Here is a 20,494-nt window from a genome sequence, read left to right as displayed (position 1 = left end):
GAGGCTTAATAACATGCTCCTAAATAATCAATGGATCAATGACCAAATAAAAACAGATCAAGCAATATAAAGAGACAAATAACAATAATTCAACAACACAAAATCTGTGAGATGCAGCAAAGGCCGTGCTAAGGGGGAAATATATTGCAATACAGGCCTACCTCAGGAAAGAACAATCCCAAATGAACAGTCTAAACTCACAATTAATGAAACTAGAAAAGGAAGAACAAATGAGGCCCAAAGTCAGTAGGAGGAGGGACATAATAAAGATTAGAGCAGAAGTAAATAAAATTGAGAAGAATAAAACAATAGAAAGAATCAATGAAAGCAGGAGCTGGTTATTCAAGAAAATAAACAAAATAGATAAACCCCTAGCCAGACTTATCAAGAAAAAAAGAGAGTCTTCACACATAAGCAGAATCAGAAATGAGAAAGGAAAAATCACTACAGACACCACAGAATACAAAGAATTATGAGAGAATACTATGAAAAATTATATGCTAGGAAAATGGATAACCTAGAAGAAATGGACAACTTTATAGAAAAATACAACCTTCCAAGGCTGACCCAGGAAGAAACAGAAAATCTGAATAGACCAATTACCAGCAAAGAAATTGAATTGGTAATCAAAAAACTACCTAAGAAAAAAATGCCTGAACCAGATGGTTTCACTGCTGAATTTTATCAGACATTTAGTGAAGACCTAATACCCATCCTCCTTAAAGTTTTCCAAAAAGTAGAAGAGGAGGAAATACTCCCAAATTCATTCTACAAGGCCAACATCACTCTAACACCAAAACCAGGCAAAAACACCACAAAAAAGAAAATTACAGACCAATATCTCTGATGAACATAGATGCAAAAATCCTCAACAAAATATTAGCAAACCAAATTCAAAAATACATCAAAAAGATCATCCATCATGACCAAGTGGGATTCATCCCAGGGATGCAAGGATGGTACAACATTTGAAAATCCATCAACATCATCCACCACATCAACAAAAAGGACAAAAACCACATGATCATCTCCATAGATGCTGAAAAAGCATTCGACAAAATTCAACATCCATTCATGATAAAAACTCTCAACAAAATGGGTATAGAGGGCAAGTACCTCAACATAATAAAGGCCATATATGACAAACCCACAACCAACATTAAACTTAACAGCGAGAAGCTGAAAGCTTGTCCTTTAAGATCGGGAACAAGACAAGGATGCCCACTCTCCCCACTTTTATTCAACATGTACTGGAGGTCCTAGCCACGGCAATCAGACAACACAAAGAAATAAAAGGCATCTAGATTGGCAAGGAAGAAGTTAAACTGTCACTGTTTGCAGATGACATGATATTGTACATAAAAAACCATGAAGAATCCACTCCAAAACTACTCCAAGATCTAATATCTGAATTCAGCAAAGTTGTGGAATACAAAATTAATGCACAGAAATCTGTTTCATTCCTATACACTAACGAGGAACTAGCAGAAAGAGACATCAGGAAAACAATTCCATTCACAATTGCATCAAAAAGAATAAAATAACAAGGAATAAACCTAACCAAGGAAGTGAAAGACCTATACCCTAAAAACTACAAGACACTCTTAACAGAAATGAAAGAGGACACTAATAAATGGAAATTCATCCCATGCTCTTGGCTAGGAAGAATTAATATTGTCAAAATGGCCATCCTGTCTAAAGCAATCACAGATTCAAGCAATCCCTATCAAAATACCTACAGCATTCTTCAATGAACTGTAACAAATAGTTCTAAAATTCATATGGAACCACAAAAGACCCCGAATAGCCAAAGCAATCTGAGAAGGAAGAATAAAGCATGGGGGAATTATGGTCCCTGACTTCAAGCCCTACTACAAAGCCACAGTAATCAAGACAATTTGGTACTGGCACAAGAACAGACCCATAGACCAGTGGAACAGAATAGAGAGCCCAGATATAAACCCAAGCATATATGGTCAATTAATATACAATAAAGGAACCATAGATGTACAATGGGGAAATAACAGCCTCTTCAACAGGTGGTGTTAGCAAAACTGGACAGCTACATGTAAGAGAATGAAACTGGATTATTGTCTAACCCCATACACAAAAGTAAACTTAAAATGGATCAAAGACCTGAATGTAAGTTATGAAACCATAAAAGTCTTAGAAAAAAATATAGGCAAAAATCTCTTGGACATAAACATGAGCAACTTCTTCATGAACATTTCTCCCCGGGCAAGGGAAACAAATGCAAAAATGAGCAAGTTAGACTATATCAAACTAAAAATCTTCTGTACAGTAAAGGACACCATCAGTAGACCAAAAAGACATCCTACAGTATGGGAGAACATATTCATAAATGACATCTGATAAGGGGTTGACATCCAAATTTTATAAAGAGCTCATGCACCTCAACAAACAAAAAGCAAATAAGCCGATTAAAAAATGGGCAGAGGAGCTGAACAGACACTTCTCCAAAGAAGAAAATCAGATGACCAACAGGCACATGAAAAGATGCTCCACATCGCTTGTCATCAGAGAAATGCAAATTAAAACCACAATGAGATATCACCTCACACCAGTAAGGATCACCACCATCCAAAAGACAAACAACAGCAAATGTTGGCGAGGTTGTGGAGAAAGGGGAACCCTCCTACACTGCTGGTAGGAATGTAAACTAGTTCAACCACTGTGGAAAGCAGTATGGAGGTTCCTCAAAAAACTCAAAATAGAAATACCATTTGACCCAGGAATTCCACTCCTAGGAATTTACCCTAAGAATGCAAGAGCCTAGTTTGAAAAAGACATATGCACCCCTATGTTTATCGCAGCACTATTTACAATAGCCAAGAAATGAAAGCAACCTGAGTGTCCAAGAGTAGATGAATGGATAAAGAAGAGGTGGTACATATACACAATGGAATATTATTCAGCCATAAGAAGAAAACAAATCCTACCATTTGCAACAACATGGATGGAGCTAGAGGGTATTATGCTCAGTGAAATAAGCCAGGCGGAGAGAAACAAGTACCAAATGATTTCACTCATCTGTGGAGTATAAGAACAAAGAAAGACTGAAGGAACAAAGCAGCAGCAGAATCACAGAACCCAAGAATGGACTAACAGTTACCAAAGGGAAAGGGACTGGGGAGGATGGGTGGGAAGGAAGGGATAAGGGGGGAAAAGGGGCATTTCGATTAGCACACATAATGTAGGGGGGCACACAGGGAAGGCAATATACCAGCGAAGACAACTAGTGATTCTAAGGCATCTTACTACGCTGATGGACAGTGACTGTAATGGGGTATGTGGGGGGGACTTGGTGATGGGGGGAGTCTAGTAACCATAATGTTCAAGTAATTGGACATTAAAGTTGGATAAATAGATAGATAGATAGATAGACAGACAGATAGACAGATAGATAGAAAAATAAATAAAATGCAGAAGAGCTATTGACAGAACAAACACGACCCGGTCACCCTGGTGCTGTGACACTGTTCCAGCTGAGACGTTTCCTGCTCTCGTTTCCCTTTTTCTGTACTTCCCTGAGTTTTCTTCAGTTATGTTTTTATTCATTTGGCTGCTCTTTCCCAGTGACTCCGGTAAGAGCACAAAGGTGTGGGGTGGGCTGTGACGATGCTGCGGTCCGAGCACCGTCCTGGTTGGCCCCCGTGTGGAGCTGTGTGTGCCCCCGCAGAAGGCGTGGAGGGGAATGGGTGCCCTGTGCACGTGCCGCGGCCCTGGTGCAGCGTCTGTGAGGTGGAGGGCGCCCCTCGGCCAGCGTCCCGGGGCTGGAAACGGGCCCCCGCGCTCGCTTATCGTTCTCTCGAGAGCTGCTCTGAGTTCTAATCACTGCTTGCCATTGGACAACAAAAAGTAATTAACTCTGTTTATCACTGTGATTTGTTTCTTATTTCTGTATCAAAAATAGCTGGGTTTTGGAGGCTTGGTTTTCTATCTCAAATCTGCCTTTTTGGGAATGAATCGCTTCCTTTTCTAGGGCCGAGTCCCAGGGATTCACCAGCTGCTCACCGACGTGTGTCTGGATGGCTTCCTGGTGCCACCCTTGCTTTTGTACAAACCAAGTGTTTCTCCTCCTCAAAGACATGAAAGCACGTCCCCAGAAAGTCCACTGGGATTTGGGAAAACCAATTTTCAGGCATGTTTGCTTTAGAGCAGTGGCAGCTTCATTGGGGTTTGTTAATGTCATACATGGATGAATTTTTTAGAATCAGGAAATATTGAAGATTTCTAACATAAATGTGCTTTTTCTAATCCACCAAAAGAGGCTACATAACATTTTATGACTTACTTCCTCCCGACGTTCGTGAAAATCGTGTGAGATAAAGTCAGGCAATTTGGGAGGTTCCTCCACAGCAACCGAAGAGATGCCTGGGAGGCCAGGGCCCTGCTCTGCCAGATGCCTTTGTTTTGAGAGATGAGCTTCGGGGTCGGGGGGGAGGTGTGCATGCCTTTCCCCCACTTGGGACCCCAGCCTCTGCAAAGGGTTTTATTGCTGGTAATAGTCCTCTCTTGCCAGGGCCTGCCACGTGACATTTATTTTCCTGTGAACATTTTGTAGCACTCCCGTTTGCTTTGATCCCCAAGACTAAGAGGCCCACACTGCTCTAAGCAGGGGCCATTGGCAGGTCCCATGGAAAGGACTCTGTTTTCCTCTCGGAGTAGCCAAAGGCCAAAATGATGGTTAAAACAGTGCCTGTGCCGTTGCAGTACTTCTGCTCCGTCTGTCCCACATGGCTGTGAGCCCCACGAGCACGAAGCCCTGTGCCATGCCCCCTTCTCCCCATCTGCCTGCATCGAGCAGGGAGCCACCTCACCTGGCAGGTGGGTACCAGCTGTGTGTCCTGAATCCTGGGACTTCCCTGGGATACAGAGATGAGAACAAGATGCAGCCCTGGCTTCATGGAGCTTACGATCCATGAGGGGAGGCTGACTGAAGCAGAGAGAGTGCAGTTCAGGTGGTCAGATTATAACAGACATTGGAACGGTGTGCTGCAGATAACAGGACTGACGGGTCCATGCCTCTAGAGAAGTACGCAAAGAAACACTGCAGTTACGGGAAGGCCACAGTCAAGGTGTCCTCGGCACCAGGGACCTCAGCCCAGCAAAGGGCTTCACCCTTCAAGGTGAAGTCTCAACTAGGGGAACTTAACCAGTCTGAATTCAGGGCAAGGGGCTCAAGGCAGAGAGAGGGGACAGTGGGACGCACAGGTACAGAGGAGGGCTGTGATCTGTTTGGGGGCGAAGCTGGGGAGGGAGAAGGGTGGGCTTTATCCTCCAAAATGTGTCCAGGTGTTAAAAGTGTCCCAGAGCAAATAGCCTTGTCAGACTTGCATTTCAGAAGCTCTTCTGGGCAACGGCAGGGATGGCGACCAGAGGGTCTGAGCCCTGGGGGCGCGTATGGGAGGGGTGGTGCAGTGCACAGAATGGCAGGCAGAGGGTGCGGAGGGAATGGGTGCCCCATGGGGCGGAGGATGTGGCTCCTGCAGCCTGTTTGCAGGGACTGTACCCGGGGCACCGGCTGGGCCCAGAGCTGAGGCGTGGGAGCCGCGGGGGAGCAGAAGTGGCTGTGGGCGTTGGTCAGTGAGATCCCACGGGGCGTGTGCGCACGGGCAGATTGTCCTCCGAGGGATGGGCAGGGGACGGGACCTGAGGAGGGCCAGCGGTGGAGCGGAACCAGGAAAGGCCAGGGAGGGTCACGTACCGGGGGTGGCTGTGTTCCATCATCATGTATGGGAAGACCTGGGAGGATAAAAACCAAAAACCGGCTCTGCAGTTGAGAAGTCGCCGACGCTCCGGGACCTGTGGTCCCGCCAGTGAAGCGAGCTGGAGGCAGCTGGGGGGTTGGGAGGAGGCACCACAGCTGCCTGGGCTGGAGGGAGGTGGCGAGGGCGGCAGGAGGGCGGGCAGTGTGGGTGGCGCCTGTGGTGGGCAGAGTGGAGAGCGCGCTGGAAGACAGCGCGTGGGTCCCGACGCCCCCCTTACAGTCCCTGGGGCGTCAGGCAAGTTACCCCCACCCTTGCCTCTGTGCCCCCAACAGCCTGATGAGGTCATAGCGCACACCATAGGTTTGTTGCCAGACTTATGAATACTTGGCCTAGCCCCCCGCAGGCACACACAGGGGTCTTCCTTCCCCTTGTCCTCCGCCTGGCAGAGGAAGTAGACACGAAGCCCTAATACTAAGCAGGCCCTCGCACACACAGCTCTGACCATCAGGGCAAACCCCTGAAGTGAGCCCACGTCACGCAGACACAGCCAGGGACGAGGCCCGGATGCAGCTCCTCCCCACCCCGGAGCCTGAGGGGTGGGGAGGCCCAGGGTCACCCCGTAGGGAAGGCGGGGGCACCCAGGCTGACACAGGAGACCCGGACCCACAGGTCACGGTGCCCAGCCCAAGAGGGGCAAGCGCTGTGGCCTAAGCTGGTGGCATAGTTTGGGGAGAGACCAGAGGCACCGAGGGGTGGCTCCCAAGGGTGCGGTCAGCAGTGGGGCTTGAGCAAGTCAGGGAAGTGCTGAGAAAATGGGCCAAAGGAGCCGTCCCACTAGCAGGGTGCGGGGAAGAAGGGGAGGTTTCGGCTCAGACCGCCCCTGGTGGCCGGATCCAGGGTGTACCCACCGTGTTGCTCTTGCGGAGTCCACACCGACGGCCGGGACGCACCGAGGGCCCGGAGCCTCTGGAAGTGATCCGTGGGGCCTGCTTCGCTGTCTCTGCCAGGCCCCACCTGATCGTGGGAGAAGGGCCAGCCCCTGGCATCGGGACACGGCAAGCGAGGGCCTGTGTGCCCTCTTGACGGGCTCCGGCCATGGGGAGGCGTCGGTGTAAGTTGTGGCCCTGGCCAGGATGAGCCCCCGGAGCTAGAACCGCGCTAACGGAGTGATTCCGCGCCTTGCATTGATTGCAGTACACGGTGTGTAGTCCAGCGAGCGCCGTGAGCGTTCCGCTTGCAGTGGAGACAGAGGGGCCTTTGTTTGAAGATGTGCAGATGCTGAGAAAGACAGTGAATGAAGAGGCCCGCCAGGTAAACGTGCACAGAGCTAAGCCGGACGCTCGTGGTAGATTTGCTTAGAGATGTGCAACGAGTAGGTGATGTGGTGCACCATCCTGTGTGCACTGGAGTTAAAAATTAGGTGGAGGGAATACACATTTTACGGTGTCTTGGTGGTCAGGTTACTAGAACCGTTCTCTAAGATTTAACCACAGGCCTGAGATTTGTTTCTTCACTTACCAGTAATAATCTCAAAGCTTAACTAATCTTTATATGTCGGCCTGAGTGAAAAGTCAGAAGCTTCGCAGTAATGTCTTACCACTCTTCCCTCCGTATCCCTCCGACTTGTGCTTTGGCCCCCCCAGTTCTGCGAAGCGTTTGCTGTCGACCCCCTCGGCCCTGGACACCAGGTGGAGCCCTTGTTTCCCGTCCAGCCACGGACTCACCGCCTGTAGGCCCAGGGCTCTGCTGGGGACGTCCTGGGCTCGGGGCTCTGTCAGGACCGCCTCATGCAGTACTCCTGCTCAGGTGGCTTTGCTTCCCTGGTGGCGGAAGTACATACCTAGATCACCGTGGATCCAAAGACAGTTCACTATGAAATAGGGAATTTAGGCTTTAAAGAGGGTGCTGTGCTGAGTCCCTGCCTGTGTGTGAGTGTCTTTCTATTGCTGTGTGTCTCCAAACATGCCTCCGTTTTCAGTCCATGTAAATGGACATGATCCTAACTGGATCTGGGGACAGGGGCTTTTCTGTCTTCGAAACTATAGTTTCCTTCAGCCAGTTTAAGAATTCCTAAAGACATCTAGTGCTAAAACTCTGAAATGTAAAAAGAGTGGCTAAAATTATTCTGTATACTGTGTACAGATACTAGTGTCATTCAGAGCTCAATTAAATAGAGTTTGGGGTTTTTTTTAATCTACTTGTTTTTAATTCAAGTAAATTGTATTCCCCAGCTGATCAGACAGGATCAGGTGTTACCAGGAGCCCACGCACGGCAGCCACAAGCCTCACACGGCTGCTGAGCACTGGAAATGGGGCCACCTGCACAGAGCCGTAGTCTGTCTAAAACACAGGGATGCCCAGGCTTTATCTAGAGAAAAGAATGTAAAAACAATTCGTTCATGATTTTTTGTTATTAACTATACATTGAAATGATAATATTTTGGATATACTGGGTTAAATTAAAAATACTAAAATTAATTTCACCTATTGCTTTTGACTTTTTTAATGTGGCAACTAGAAAATTTGCAATTATGTAACACAGCTGGCATTATTTTTCCAGCTGAACAGCTCTGGTCTGGGCTTGTTCTTCATAGCCCTGCAGAAGGAAGGCACCAGTGCCATCCACATGCATGCCCAGCCAGTTCCTAGCCTTAGGTTACAATAAGCAGGTGAAGGCATGCGTCTTTCAGCCCATCCAAACTTGAAAATACTAAACAGTGGAAATATTTGGTATACTCCTGGTGACCAGCAGTAACTCATTTTATACTTAATTCAATTGGATTCCATAATTTCCTTTCAGTCAATATTCTTAGCAATCCTGATTTAATAAAAAACAGGACATTTTATTTTTCTCTGTGGGGATATTAATTTTCCTACTTCTTGATTTCTTTTAACTTGGAAAGAAATTCGAGGTCACCTCTTTGATTACCATGTTGATATTACAGCTTACAGTGTGCCAAAGACACAGGAGCGACCTTGTTAACTGCAAACGGGAAATCAAGATCAGTGTTCCTCCCGCCAGGAGACCTGCCTGTGAATTGGTGACCACACGTTAGTTTTTAAGTCACTTGGGCCATGCAAAATTGGAAGGAAATTAATGATTTACAAGCCGTTTCTTATGCAATAAATATTTTAGGGTAGGAAGTTTTTTTTCTTTTTGGTACATCCTTTGTCTTATGCCATCGTGAAAGCTAGGAAAAGAGTAAACTATGCCCAAAATGTAAGGAACGTGTAAAACATGGTCATATTTAGTATTTAGGGCCTTCCAACGGGTTGCCTTTCCCCCGCCCTAGAAAAGGGCAGCCTCCGTCCTGGGAGGAGCGCCCGAAAAGCGGGCACGGAGCCGTCTACTCGTTTGGTCCTGAGTGATAGACACTTAGGGTAGTTCTTGGCCGACTCACAGCATGTGTTCATGACTCTTGAAATCAGGTCATGTAACTGAGCTTTCGGTGTAATTGATACTCTTACAAAAATTCTTTCCCTGCCCTTCCTATAGGTTACCATAGCTCCCATTCCTGGGTAGGAAGAATCAATGCCGCTATATGAGTTCTCCCCAAATTAACATAATTGCAAAATCCCGTCAGGCTATTTTTTGTAAATAACGAGTTGATTCTAAAACTCATATGGAAAGCAAAAGACCTAGAATGGGTCCAAAACAACTCTGAAAAAGAATAAAATTGGAAGGCTAACACTACCAATTTCGAGACGTAGAGGTTTCTATGGATCAGTTGGACTTCCCCCTAAATCTCAACCTGTCTAGGTAGAGATATTTAAAGTGCAATCTCTTAGCTATAATATCTGGGACAATAGATTTCTTAATTTGAAAATGTTTGGGGTTTTATTCCTGGAATTCTCAAAAACAGTGTTGTTAAAGCAAAGAGAATATACCAGCCGAGATGCAGGAACATTTATGTGCGTGCTGTAGAGACCACATCAACGTAAGTTAGAGCTAGCAACTAAACATGGACTATTTCCAGTGCCCTTTCTATTTTTGGCTCATTTTATTTTTCCAAAATAATTCCACATTTCTTTAAACTGATTGGAATGTTGGCTCGGGATGGTAGGCATGTGAGAGGTAAACGGTAACATGGCAGTAGAAGAGGGGACAGGAAATCCTAATGGTAGTGTATGTAGGTGATGGGAATTGTGTGCGGAAATTCAACTCTACTGACTGGTCAGAACCATAATTTGCATTTCTTTTGAGAAACACCCATAACCCTATGTAGAACACCCAAAGAAAACTAGCAAATTTCATGTGAATGATGTTTATATCAGAGACATTTAAAATGTTTACAATTCTCATTTTTAATGGTCGGGAGAAAAGCCGTGTCAACCACGCAGATAAGGAAGGTGTAGAAAGACAAAAGGTGGGAAGGGAAGGTATTCATTACTCAAGTGTAGAGTGTGCTTATGGCTTTTATATTTAGGAAAAGACTTGACATTAGCATTGTGTTCATGAAGTATTTGCCTTTTCTCCCGGTCTTCCCAGCATGTGGTGGTGGAGACAGATTTGGTCCCTAAAGAAACTCTGATTGGCCATGTCCTAAATTAAGTAGTAAAAACACACACAATTATGCATGTCCAACCCGTGATGTTCTTTGACTCTTTACTGTACAAATTTAAGGTCTGTCATTCTGCCAGCAGAGGCCGTTTCTTCCCAGCTTACACCTCCCCAGCAGGGATGTCTCAGGGCTTTGCTTTCCGTCGGTCCCTTCGGCACCCCCAGTGCCAGCATGTTCGCAGCACATCCCTCCAAGTGCTGTCCATTCAGGGTGACCGTGTACGTGATTTTCTCATCCTTTCCTGCCTCCTGTTTTTCTGATTTTTTTCCCTTCATGGTTAGTGAAATTATTGTCTTCTTTACACACCAAGTTCCAACACTCAGGTGTGCCCTCCAGCTTTTGGCCCTTCCTGAAGCTCCGGGGTCATGTTTGTTTCCTCAGTTTGCAGTCGTTGGGTCCAGCCCCAGGGTGTCCAGTCATTTAGGTCTCATGCCTATGTGAACAGTGATTAAATACTTCAATAATGTAAAAAACTTAGCTGTGCTTTGCTTTGCTTTATAGCTCAATATGGAAGGGACATAGAATCCAGGGTCGAATTTCCCCAAGTTTCTCATGGCTCTCAGGCAAACACACTGCCCGCCTGAGAGCACTCTCGTGTGTGGTGACTGTGGCAGCACATCCCCCTTCAGTCTCCCAAGGCATCTCACACTAAAACAGTTCCTGCCCTTACCATGGATGAATATAACATCTCAACATTTCTAGACGTGATCTTAAAATGATGTCATGCAAAATTCTTTCTAAAACCTGCCCTTACTGCTGTTTCCACAGATAAATTTGCAAAGAACTCTTAAGAAATAGTAGCTCTGCAAAAAATGAGAACTTTTCATGTATGACTTCTGTGGGTCCTTGACTTTTTCATTTCAAAGCAAAGTAACGTGAACTTTATCCTACCCAAGTCAGACACCTGGAAACTGTGAGCAGTTGTTGCAGTTTTGTTCTTTCTGCTATTAAGTGTTTGACTTACATTTTCTCCGCTGGACAATAGGTCACCACCACAGAAGTAACCTTACTCTGTAAATAAGGTCTCTTTTTTGATGGAGACCCTGAACAGAAAGGAATCCTTGGCTCTGGTTAACATTTTCAGTAACAGTCTCTAGATGATTGAAGAGGCTTTGTTGTTTTGTCTCAAAAGTACTGGTATTAACACAATGGCCCTACTTCAAAACTGAATGGAAATGGGTGCTTTGGGTGTATAAACTCCCCATATCAAGCCCCCCTTTCTTTGCAGACACACTTCTCCAAATCTTCATACAAAAGTGGGATTCATTTAATTTTTTTTTTTTTTTAAGTAAAACCCAAATGTCCTGAACTTCAGGAAGAGGGTGGGGTGGAGAAGGGGGTATTTTATTTCTTAATATTAAGAAACGTTATGTAAATAATTACAGTTTTTCTAAGTTCTAGGGAACTTTTTCCCCACAAATGACCCATCTAATACTTATTATTTTAAGTATCTTTTCTCAAATTCAATAGAAGTTTAGACTTTGTGTTGGCCTCAATGTTTTTCATGCATTCCTCCAAAGAAAATTTCAACTTTCTGAAATGGCCATAAAATAGCTTTGGTAACATTTTATGAAATTGGAGGGCGGGAGTTGCTATTTAGATTTACTAAAACTGGTGGATTTGCAAAACAGAGGGGCTGAGTACTCGGTACAAAGCTGTACATTTTGGAGGCCCAGCGTGCCAGTGCCATACACACAGCGCTGCACGCTGGTCACCGGGCGATTTTTAACAGAGGTGACGTTCCGGGCTAATGACGGAGGTGGTAGATGCCAGGCCCCCTGCGGTGGGGCCCTGCGGGCAGCCGCGGTTGCGCACTGCATGCCCGGCTCGCGGCCGCCCTCCGGCCTTGTGGGGCAGCGGCGAGGGCCGGCCAGCTCGCCCGCAGCCAACGCCCGGCCTCTCTGCTTGCAGGCGCAGAAGGACGTGAAGAAGGACCGGACCCCCGCGCGCCGCCGGGCGGAGCCCCCGCAGGACCCCCACACCAGGAGCGCCTTGGAGGCCCGCTGCCGGGCCGACGAGCTGGGCCCCCAGGACGGGCGCTAGCCCCCCGCGGGCCGGCCGCCGGCCCCTCCCTGGACTCTGTAGGAAATGCATACTTTTGTGCCATACCGATCAGTTACACTCAAGTCAAAGCTCTCTTGTACCCCGTCTGTAGGCAATAACGCCCCGGCCTCAGCTCGAGACCCGGAGTTCAAACAATGGTGACTTCGCAGACCCCGCCGCTGCCCGGACCAGCCGAGGAACGCGCCCGGGCACCGTCCTCGCGTTCTCCCCAGGTGGACCCATGCCCATTTAAATTTGAAACAGGTGGTTCTCTGAGAATATCAATGTTTTCCAAATCAAAGGAACACCTTAACCAAGTATTACCTATTTTTTAAGACTTTACAACCTTTGGAATTGTTTCCATGTGATCGTTATGCCAGCAGTTTCGGGGGGTGGGGGGGTTTGTTTGTTTGTTAGTTTATCTCATTGAAATGGTTCTTTGCCGCCATTGTTCTAACAGCTTTCTGGGAATAGTGACACGACAATCCTCAGCCACCGTTTCTCCCCAAGTTGTCTCTTTTCTTTGGCCCCATGTCGCTTCCCTCGTGTGTAGCTAAAGCCATATTTCCCAGTCTGTGGTCCAGCCCCAGGGTTCCAGGAGAAAGCTCAAAGGAGAAATTTATTTTGAAAAGAGCTTCCTCTGTCTGCCTTGACTGGAATTGGAATTTTAAAGTGATGTACGTGTGAATTTTTTTGTTTGCCGATTTTTTTTCTCTACTTTCACATTGTTGCCCTTTAACAAGGCTCTTGTGTTAATAAAATCATAGTCTCCAAGAATTCCACATTTTGTAGAAAGTTAGAACGAGATCGTTTTGAGATAGGCCAGTTCGCGGCCGGTGCAATCAATGCCTTTAGGCATCGGTAACAGAACAGCCCTGTGTGCGCGCCGCCGGGCCCCTGGCCCAGAGCTGTCACGTGGTTCTGAGAGCCTAGAGGAAGCAACAGCGGGGGTGACCTCCAATGAATCCGTTTCTGGTGAAAAGAGCGCACGTTACAAACACCTCTTCAGGAAAGTACGGTGTCTGGGTTTTTGCCGGCCTTCGAATGCTGCTATGTGTTTCGGACTTCTTGCACGTACTGAGCTCTTTGTTTTCGATGGAACAGCACGAGGAGGGAAGTCCTTAAACTTAGTGCTTTCTCTGGTCTTCATTTCTCTCAGGGTGGCCAGTATTTTGACTGATTTGTCCTGCTGAGAGCTATCTGAGATGTGCACAGCTATTCTAGACAAGCGATTCTAGTTTCTCTTGTCTCAGGCAGAAGATTAGATAACTTGATGTTAAATGTCTTGATGCATAAAAGTTACAACGTGGCTTCTTTTAGGATCTGATTTTCAGTCGAGGTCTTGGGCATCCATCCGTCAGAACGCTGTGAAAAGCAGACGTCACTCCGATGGGGCGCTGGGCACCCGCTGCCCGCGGGCTTCACGGAGACCCGCTGACAGTGTGTGCTTCCTGCGTCCCGGTGGGGAGGGGGTTTCTTGGGTTAGAGCAAGTTCTAAATTGAAAGGCTGCCCCCACGGAAAGTGGAAAGGCCTATTTTGCGAGAAGAAACGCTTCCTGAGAAACTTGACAAGTATCCATTTTACCATTATGAAATTTATAATTTAAACAAGTTTAGATGCCTTCTCCTTCTGAGGGAAAAAGGGTGCTTTTTATTGTATAAAGCAGTGTCTTATGTATTTTGATATACCATTGTTTGAACTTCCATCTTTAGCTGATAGATTCTCAAATATCCTTGATTTTTTGGATGTTCAGTATGTTTGTGAGAGATTTCTGGGAAGGCTCTCTTTCGCCCTAGGGAAAAAGCAAAATACCAGTGTTCGGGTGATTGTGTAAAGCTCAATGTATAAGAACATCTTTTTTGTCTAGGTTTTATTTCTGCTCTTTATTGAAGACAAACATTCACCAAAAAGGGGAAAAAAAAAACTTTTGAGAGAAACTAATTTTCTTTGACATGAGTATTATTTAATATTTTGGCCTATTAAAGTTTTCCTAGTTAGTACTCAGATTCCCTGTGCTAATCGTTCACTTATATATTATTATATAGATACACTGCTTATTCTGTACCAAACCGATTTCAAAAGTACTACATTAAAAATAAACTGGTGACTGTTTTTCTTCATAAAGTTCTGAGTTTGGCATCTTCACTCTTTCCAAAACGTAACTGTGCATCAGAAATGTCACTATTCTGAGTGTCTTTTTAGTGTGGCTTTAGTATGGCTTCCTTTTAATATTGTACATACATTGTATCTTTGTTTTATGGTAATAAGTAATAAAAATGTAGACTTCATATTTTGTACAAAATGTCCTATGTACAGAATTAAAAAAGTTCATAGAAACATCAAGAATAGGTAAGTGGCACAATTATTTTTCTTTAGAAAATATCTGTAACTTTATGCTTTAGTGAAATGTTAAGTACCTACATATTTTTTAACATTTTGTAATTCAAACCTTTTGGTTTTGACATTGTTTATGAAGAGAAACTTCATACACTTACCATTTAATATGCTCTTTTATCTAGTTTTAAAAACTCTAAAAATGGTGTATTATATGGACTAAATAAAGAACATGTGAATTTTATCGCTCATCATGAAACTAAATTTAGCCACGTTGCTGGGCAAGCTGGCTCTGATCATTGTTATCCAGTTACCCGTTAGGTTGAGCACAGCCACGCCAGGGACGCTGTGCGAGGCGGGGACCAGGAGTCTGTGGGCACCTCTGCTACTTGCTCCAGCCCAGGCTTTTCCAAGCATTTTGTAAACTCCATGTTTGCTGCCCTAGTGGAGGCGACTTTATTGACACCGCTCATTTTCTGAGTAGGCAAATGTGAATCAGAATACAGTTTACAGAAACGTAGCTAGTGGAGCCCTAAGCAGGATGTTCACAATGATGCCTGAGAGGAAATTAACGCCTGAGAACAGTAGAATCAATGAGCATACGTGAACTTGGCATCTTCCCAACTCTGCCCTCATGGGGAGCGCATGCCCCTCATGATGCTGTCCTGAAAAGTCCAGGAGAGTAGGCCTGGGATAAAGCTACTCCCCTGAGGCACTGCGACAGGCCTCGCCTCTCCTTGGGGGCTGGGCTGGTTGCCACCCTGCCCCTTCACTTCCTTATCCCTCCAGGGTTCCCAGTGCCCTGCCCGCGGACGGGGTGCAGACCTCACTCTTGGAGCAGCAGTGCCCTGGAGAGGCCAAGCCCCCCGCACCGTGCGGCCTTGTGGCCTCCAGCGTCTATGACCTGAGCATCGGGTAACTCCGTGGAGTGTTGGGAGAACCACACACCCCCCACTTCCACCCAGGAGCAGACGTGCTGGTCAGAAGACACTGGATCTGGCGCAGCACCTGAAACTGACTCCTCTAACTAGCTGCCCCTCGTCCCCCAGCTGGGGGCCCGGGGAAGCTCCGGGGCTGGGTAACCTCCCGCCGCGCCAGAGCGCTTGAGGGAACTTCCAGAACAGATGCCCTCTGAGACTTGAGTCCATTCGTTCTGCTCCTGTCTCAGGGTAGCAAGAGGCCCAGGAGCAAAACCGAAGCGGCTTTGTCTCCCTGTGAGAAGTGGGCAATGAACGACCAGTCACGGCGCTCGCGGAGGCTGCGGTGCACCGCTCACCTGGGTTTCCTTGGCTCTCGGCACCCACCGAGGTATCCGCCCTGGCATCCTCACTGACAGATGAGGAAAGCGAGGCACACAGGCCGCCACTTGCCCAAGGTCGCCAGCACTGAGCGGAGCCGGGTTCCAGCCCGAGACCCCGCCGCTGCCTCACCCCACGGGATGCCCAGATCGCCTAGCGGGAGGCGGGGACACTGATGGGGGCCCAGGATCCCTGGCAAACCCGCGGGACCCACGGCTGAGGGTGGCCGTGCGCGCAGGAGGGCCGGCCCGAGCGCAGCATTCCTGAACTAGAACTACTTGAAAAACACTCAACCATGACGTGCCAGATTTCAACACTTCCGCTCTGCTGCATGGACCTAAAAGTTCATCCAAAATTCAGCTCTTTAATAAATGTGATTTTACATAAAGCTTTGTTTGAGGGAAAAGAACAGATTGAACTATCAAACAGTTGGAAATCCGCTAGGATTCACTCCTTTGTAGAGAAGGACCCGCTAGGATTTACTCCCATGCCCAGGGCTGAAGGGTGTGCCCAGCCTCTTTCATGGCTAAGCGTCTCCCCACACCGGTTCTCTTAACAGCTTTCTGCTCTTTACAAAACCACTCTGCAGATGGCACAGAACTTGGCAGGAGAGGGGGAAGAAACTAACTCAGCTCTCTCTCTCCCCAGGTTGTGCTGATGTATCCAGCTCAGGTGGCGCCTGTGGGGCTTTTAGATACATTCAGTGAAATAAGTGTCAGCTCGAGAACGAGGCTTTATGGTTTGTTTATCGGGTGATGTGTGACTGATTATGGGCCAGTGGCAGGAGTGTTTTGACCCATCTTTTTTTCCCACTTTTATTGAGATATAATCAACATGACAGTCCTGCATGAGTTTAGGGGCTACGGCATACTGACGTGGCATACATGTGCTGTGAAGGGGTTACCACAGTAAGTTTAGTTAACATCCATCTCCTTGGTTAGTTGCCAAAAAAAATGTCTTTAATACCGATAGTAAATGCAGCCAGTAACAGACCTTTGGGCGGACACTCAGCACAACTGTGGTGGAGAAAGAGCAGCAGGTAAGGAGTGAGGTTCTTGACCCCAGGACTGGGTAGGGCTTCAACACCCCCTGGAATTACGTACCGTTTCCCTGAAGGAAATTGCTTTCATCAAATGGGTCTGCATCCCAGAATTTTCTCTCTTCTCTGCCTCTCTCCCTCTCTGTCTCTCTCTCTCACACACACACACACACACACACACACACACAACACAGAGTCAGGATATGGATGACGGCTTTGGGGAAGGGGCAGATCAGGTGGATCCTGGCGCTGAAAGGTAACATTGAGAAGCTTCTCTCTCAGGTGTGACCTCCTTAGAATCCTCATTGCTGTGTCCAGAACGCGTCTTATAGAAATTGGTCTCAAATTAACTGTAAACTGAAGGCACCTTCCGGCTGTGAGAGCACCGGGTAGGTCTTCGGATCCCTTCACAGGGTTTCCTCCTGAAGCCACATGTTCCCCGAGTGGCTTCGTGTGAGCCCAGGCCTCCTCCACGACCACAGGGCAGAGAGGGGCCTGTTCACACACACACAGGGTGTGAAGGGTGTGCAGACCTTGCTGAAAGTGGGTTCCTCAACCGAGAGGTCACCCACAGTGAGCACTCTGCCTAAGGCTGACACCAGAGCAGGGTCACCTGAACAGGAGCCGGTCCTGTGGCTGGAGCCTCTTGCAGACCCGAATGTTGGGCACCATTGTGAGCTTTGCCAGGAGCCCATGAAATCTAGGCTGACCCCCAGGGCCACATGTCTGCTGCTCTTGAGCTGAAAGCAAATGCATATAGCAAGTGCCACTATTGAATGAATTGTTTTCTGTTTGTCAATGTTGTCATTGATTCTGCAGTGATGATTTCTGCTGGGAAACCTTGAGGCTGCTTCTTCCAGAATTGTTTCTTCATGAGCTTCAACAAAACTGGAGGGAAAGCCTGCTACTTAGAATGAAATAGGGAATGAAGCCCAAACACTAGAGCAGGTCGGTGTAAACCAGCATGATGGGCAGAGAAGAGAAGGAGGATTACGCGGAGCCCACGCTGGGCCTGATGGCTTCCTGACTTGATGGAAGGGCTCTTGCCAGGTTCCGGATGCCCCCGAGACCACCTCAGGTCGGTAACTCCCAGGAAGGACTCTGAGACGTGAGCAAAGCTGCTGTACTCACGGTCACAGTTAGTGACAGTGAAGGGGAACAGAAGAAAATCAGTACAGGGGAAGACGGCATGGGAGACGAGAGTCGGTGTTTTACTAGGGGTTGGTCCCGCCCCTCCAAAGGTAGAGCTAACACGGTGTGGACCAAGACCCCCACCCCTTATCAGACAGGCTCTTACCAGGCAGAACATTCCTCGGGCTTAGAGGTCACCAGCCAGAACCCTCTGTGGGCAGGGTGAAGCCCCAGCACAGCCATTCGTGCAGAGAGGCCTGTTACCTGGCGAAGAGCCGGAGGCTGGCAGTCCACATGGGGTCTCTGACCAGGAGCTCTTCCCACCGCGTGGCCATGTGTGAGCAGTGAGAGCACGGGACTTCCAGCTAGATGGGAGGCCTGCTTTCCAGTCAATCCATCTGAGAAAGCAGCGGCTTCCAGAGACCACAAAAAACAGCTGTAAGAAACAACAGAACCTGCAGAATGTGGGCCATTCTCGGTAACTGAGAGGAAAGAGCTCACCACCTGGAAATAGCCAAGAGGTGGCTGAATTTCACATCAGCAGTAAATAAGTGCAGAAAATATATCTTGCTGTACATTTTCCCCTTCAACTCGGGTCCAATTGTGGAGTAAATGTGCTCATTGCTCCACTGGTGTCCAGTGTGGTCTGGCTGGCAAAGGAGGTGTTGGTACTGAGTAGTGGAATAGGAGGTTTAGGTTAGCAGACTCTTCCTACATTATCCAGCAGCTGGAGAGGGCAGGCAAGGAGGCAAGGAGCCTAGAGGGCAGGAATCTCAGGCAAAAGAAACTCCGTGACTTACTTCATTCATTCATCCATGACACCGTGGGCCCACTGTCCGCACCAGAGGTAGGCGAGGAGCCGTAACTCACAGCTACCCACCCCTTGCATGTTTCCTGCAGCCTGTAGACTGGCACAACTTCATGTCATAGCAAGTTGCTTGGTTGGTGAGGAGCCTCTGGACCACGGAGGCTCAGCAAACAGCAGTGCCCAGGCAGAACCATATCGCCCAAGCCCTGGCCCCATGCCTACATCCACGTGGTACCACGGTGAGACCGAGTCTCCACCTGAACAGACACCAGGGCCAGCGGCGGGTCTCCAGTGACGGTGCGCGCATCCCTACCGCCAGCCTGCGCGACAAAGTGCCTCCACATCTTCATCAGGCAACAGAAAAGGGCAACGGAGCTGCTTCCTCAGAAAACTGATGCAGTTAAAGCGCTATCCTTTAACAGCCATGCTTTTCCTCCACTTTCGGTACTGAAATATACCTTCATGAAATGAAGAACAAATAGTATTTTTTTTTTACAATTTCCTACTTAAAAATAGTTGCTGATACTGTGCCCCACCTCCCAGAAATTTTAATACTAAGATAATAAAATTGATCTGCCTCCTGACCTGTGAGATCAGGAAATCTAGGGACCTGTGGTCTAGTTCAAATCCCTTGTTTTACAGAAAATCAGATAGGCTCAGAGAAAGGAAAGCCCGTCGCTCGGGAACGCTGGGCCCCAGCAGGCTGCGCGTGTTTAACCTCAGGAGTTATGTATTTGTGGGTAGGCCTTTATGTTGCCTGCCACTTGTATCCTAGGATACAAGTGAATTTTTTTTTATGTCTTTAGGAAATGCATGCTAGAAAGACTTATTTGAGATAGGTAATGAGCCTCATATGGAAATGTCTTTAGTTTACCACATAAAAATGTAGCTATTTCCTGAATAGAAAAAGTTTTTATTCAGGAATTTTTAACATTTAGTTCAAAAATAAAATTTTTAATTTTTAATATGAATTATATTCATATTAAAATCTAAGCTTATAACATTTAGAAACAGCCTTTTAGAATCATCTTTGTGATGGACATTGTACAGGATATACCAGAAATGCTGTCATTTATAGCTACACATTTTCCTTTTTTTTTTTTTTAATGCCTGCATTTTTCGCCAGTTGACCTTCCAAAACTTGAGTATAAAAAATCAAAATCAAATCCACCCCCTAGAGTGAAAAGAACTCCAACCAACAGACATCTCTGTGTGTGTGGGCATCCGGGACCTCAGAATGCCTGGGACACTGTTAGACCTGGTTCATGGAGGGCCCAGTGCTAGCAGGGTGGCCACACCGCTTGCCACCTCCTAGTCCCATTAGAAATGAATCATTATCCAACAGAAATGAAAGTATTTGGGTTTTTTTTAAGTCTTATCAGAATGTTTATAACAGCTTTAATTGCCAAAAACTGAACCCAAATATCCATCACCTGTGAATGGATAAACTAATTGGTTAAATCCATACAATTCTCAGTAGTTAAAAAAAATGAACTGATACATTCAATGTGCATGAATCTCAAAAACTTCTTCGTTCTAAGTGAAA

At 46.9% G+C, this 20,494-nt stretch overlaps 1 protein-coding gene and 1 long non-coding RNA gene across 5 annotated transcripts in view; both read left to right on the top strand.

Annotated features, from left to right (window-relative positions):
* PPP2R5C (protein phosphatase 2 regulatory subunit B'gamma) overlaps nucleotides 1–14,916 on the top strand; it is a 123,420-nt gene extending 108,504 nt beyond the window's left edge. For 2 of the 4 annotated variants that reach the window (XM_036882443.2, XM_036882445.2), the window contains one exon: nucleotides 12,206–14,686. In XM_036882443.2, the coding sequence (XP_036738338.1) occupies nucleotides 12,206–12,337 (132 nt within the window). In that variant the 3' untranslated portion in view covers nucleotides 12,338–14,686. Of the gene's footprint in view, nucleotides 1–6,926; nucleotides 7,052–10,041; nucleotides 10,100–12,205 lie in introns of all 4 variants that reach the window. The other 2 variants (XM_036882447.2, XM_036882446.2) reach the window with 2 other exon arrangements.
* Nucleotides 14,917–15,555: 639 nt separating this feature from the next.
* LOC130679447 (uncharacterized) lies at nucleotides 15,556–19,705 on the top strand. The gene is made up of 3 exons (XR_008992388.1): nucleotides 15,556–15,980; nucleotides 16,619–18,087; nucleotides 19,041–19,705. It is a non-coding gene; the product is annotated as an uncharacterized LOC130679447 (long non-coding RNA).
* The last annotated feature ends 789 nt before the right edge of the window (nucleotides 19,706–20,494 follow it).

The sequence above is a fragment of the Manis pentadactyla genome, chromosome 11, assembly GCF_030020395.1.
Source record: "Manis pentadactyla isolate mManPen7 chromosome 11, mManPen7.hap1, whole genome shotgun sequence".
NCBI classification, from domain to species: domain Eukaryota; kingdom Metazoa; phylum Chordata; class Mammalia; order Pholidota; family Manidae; genus Manis; species Manis pentadactyla.
This window is presented reverse-complemented; position numbering and strand designations above follow the sequence as displayed.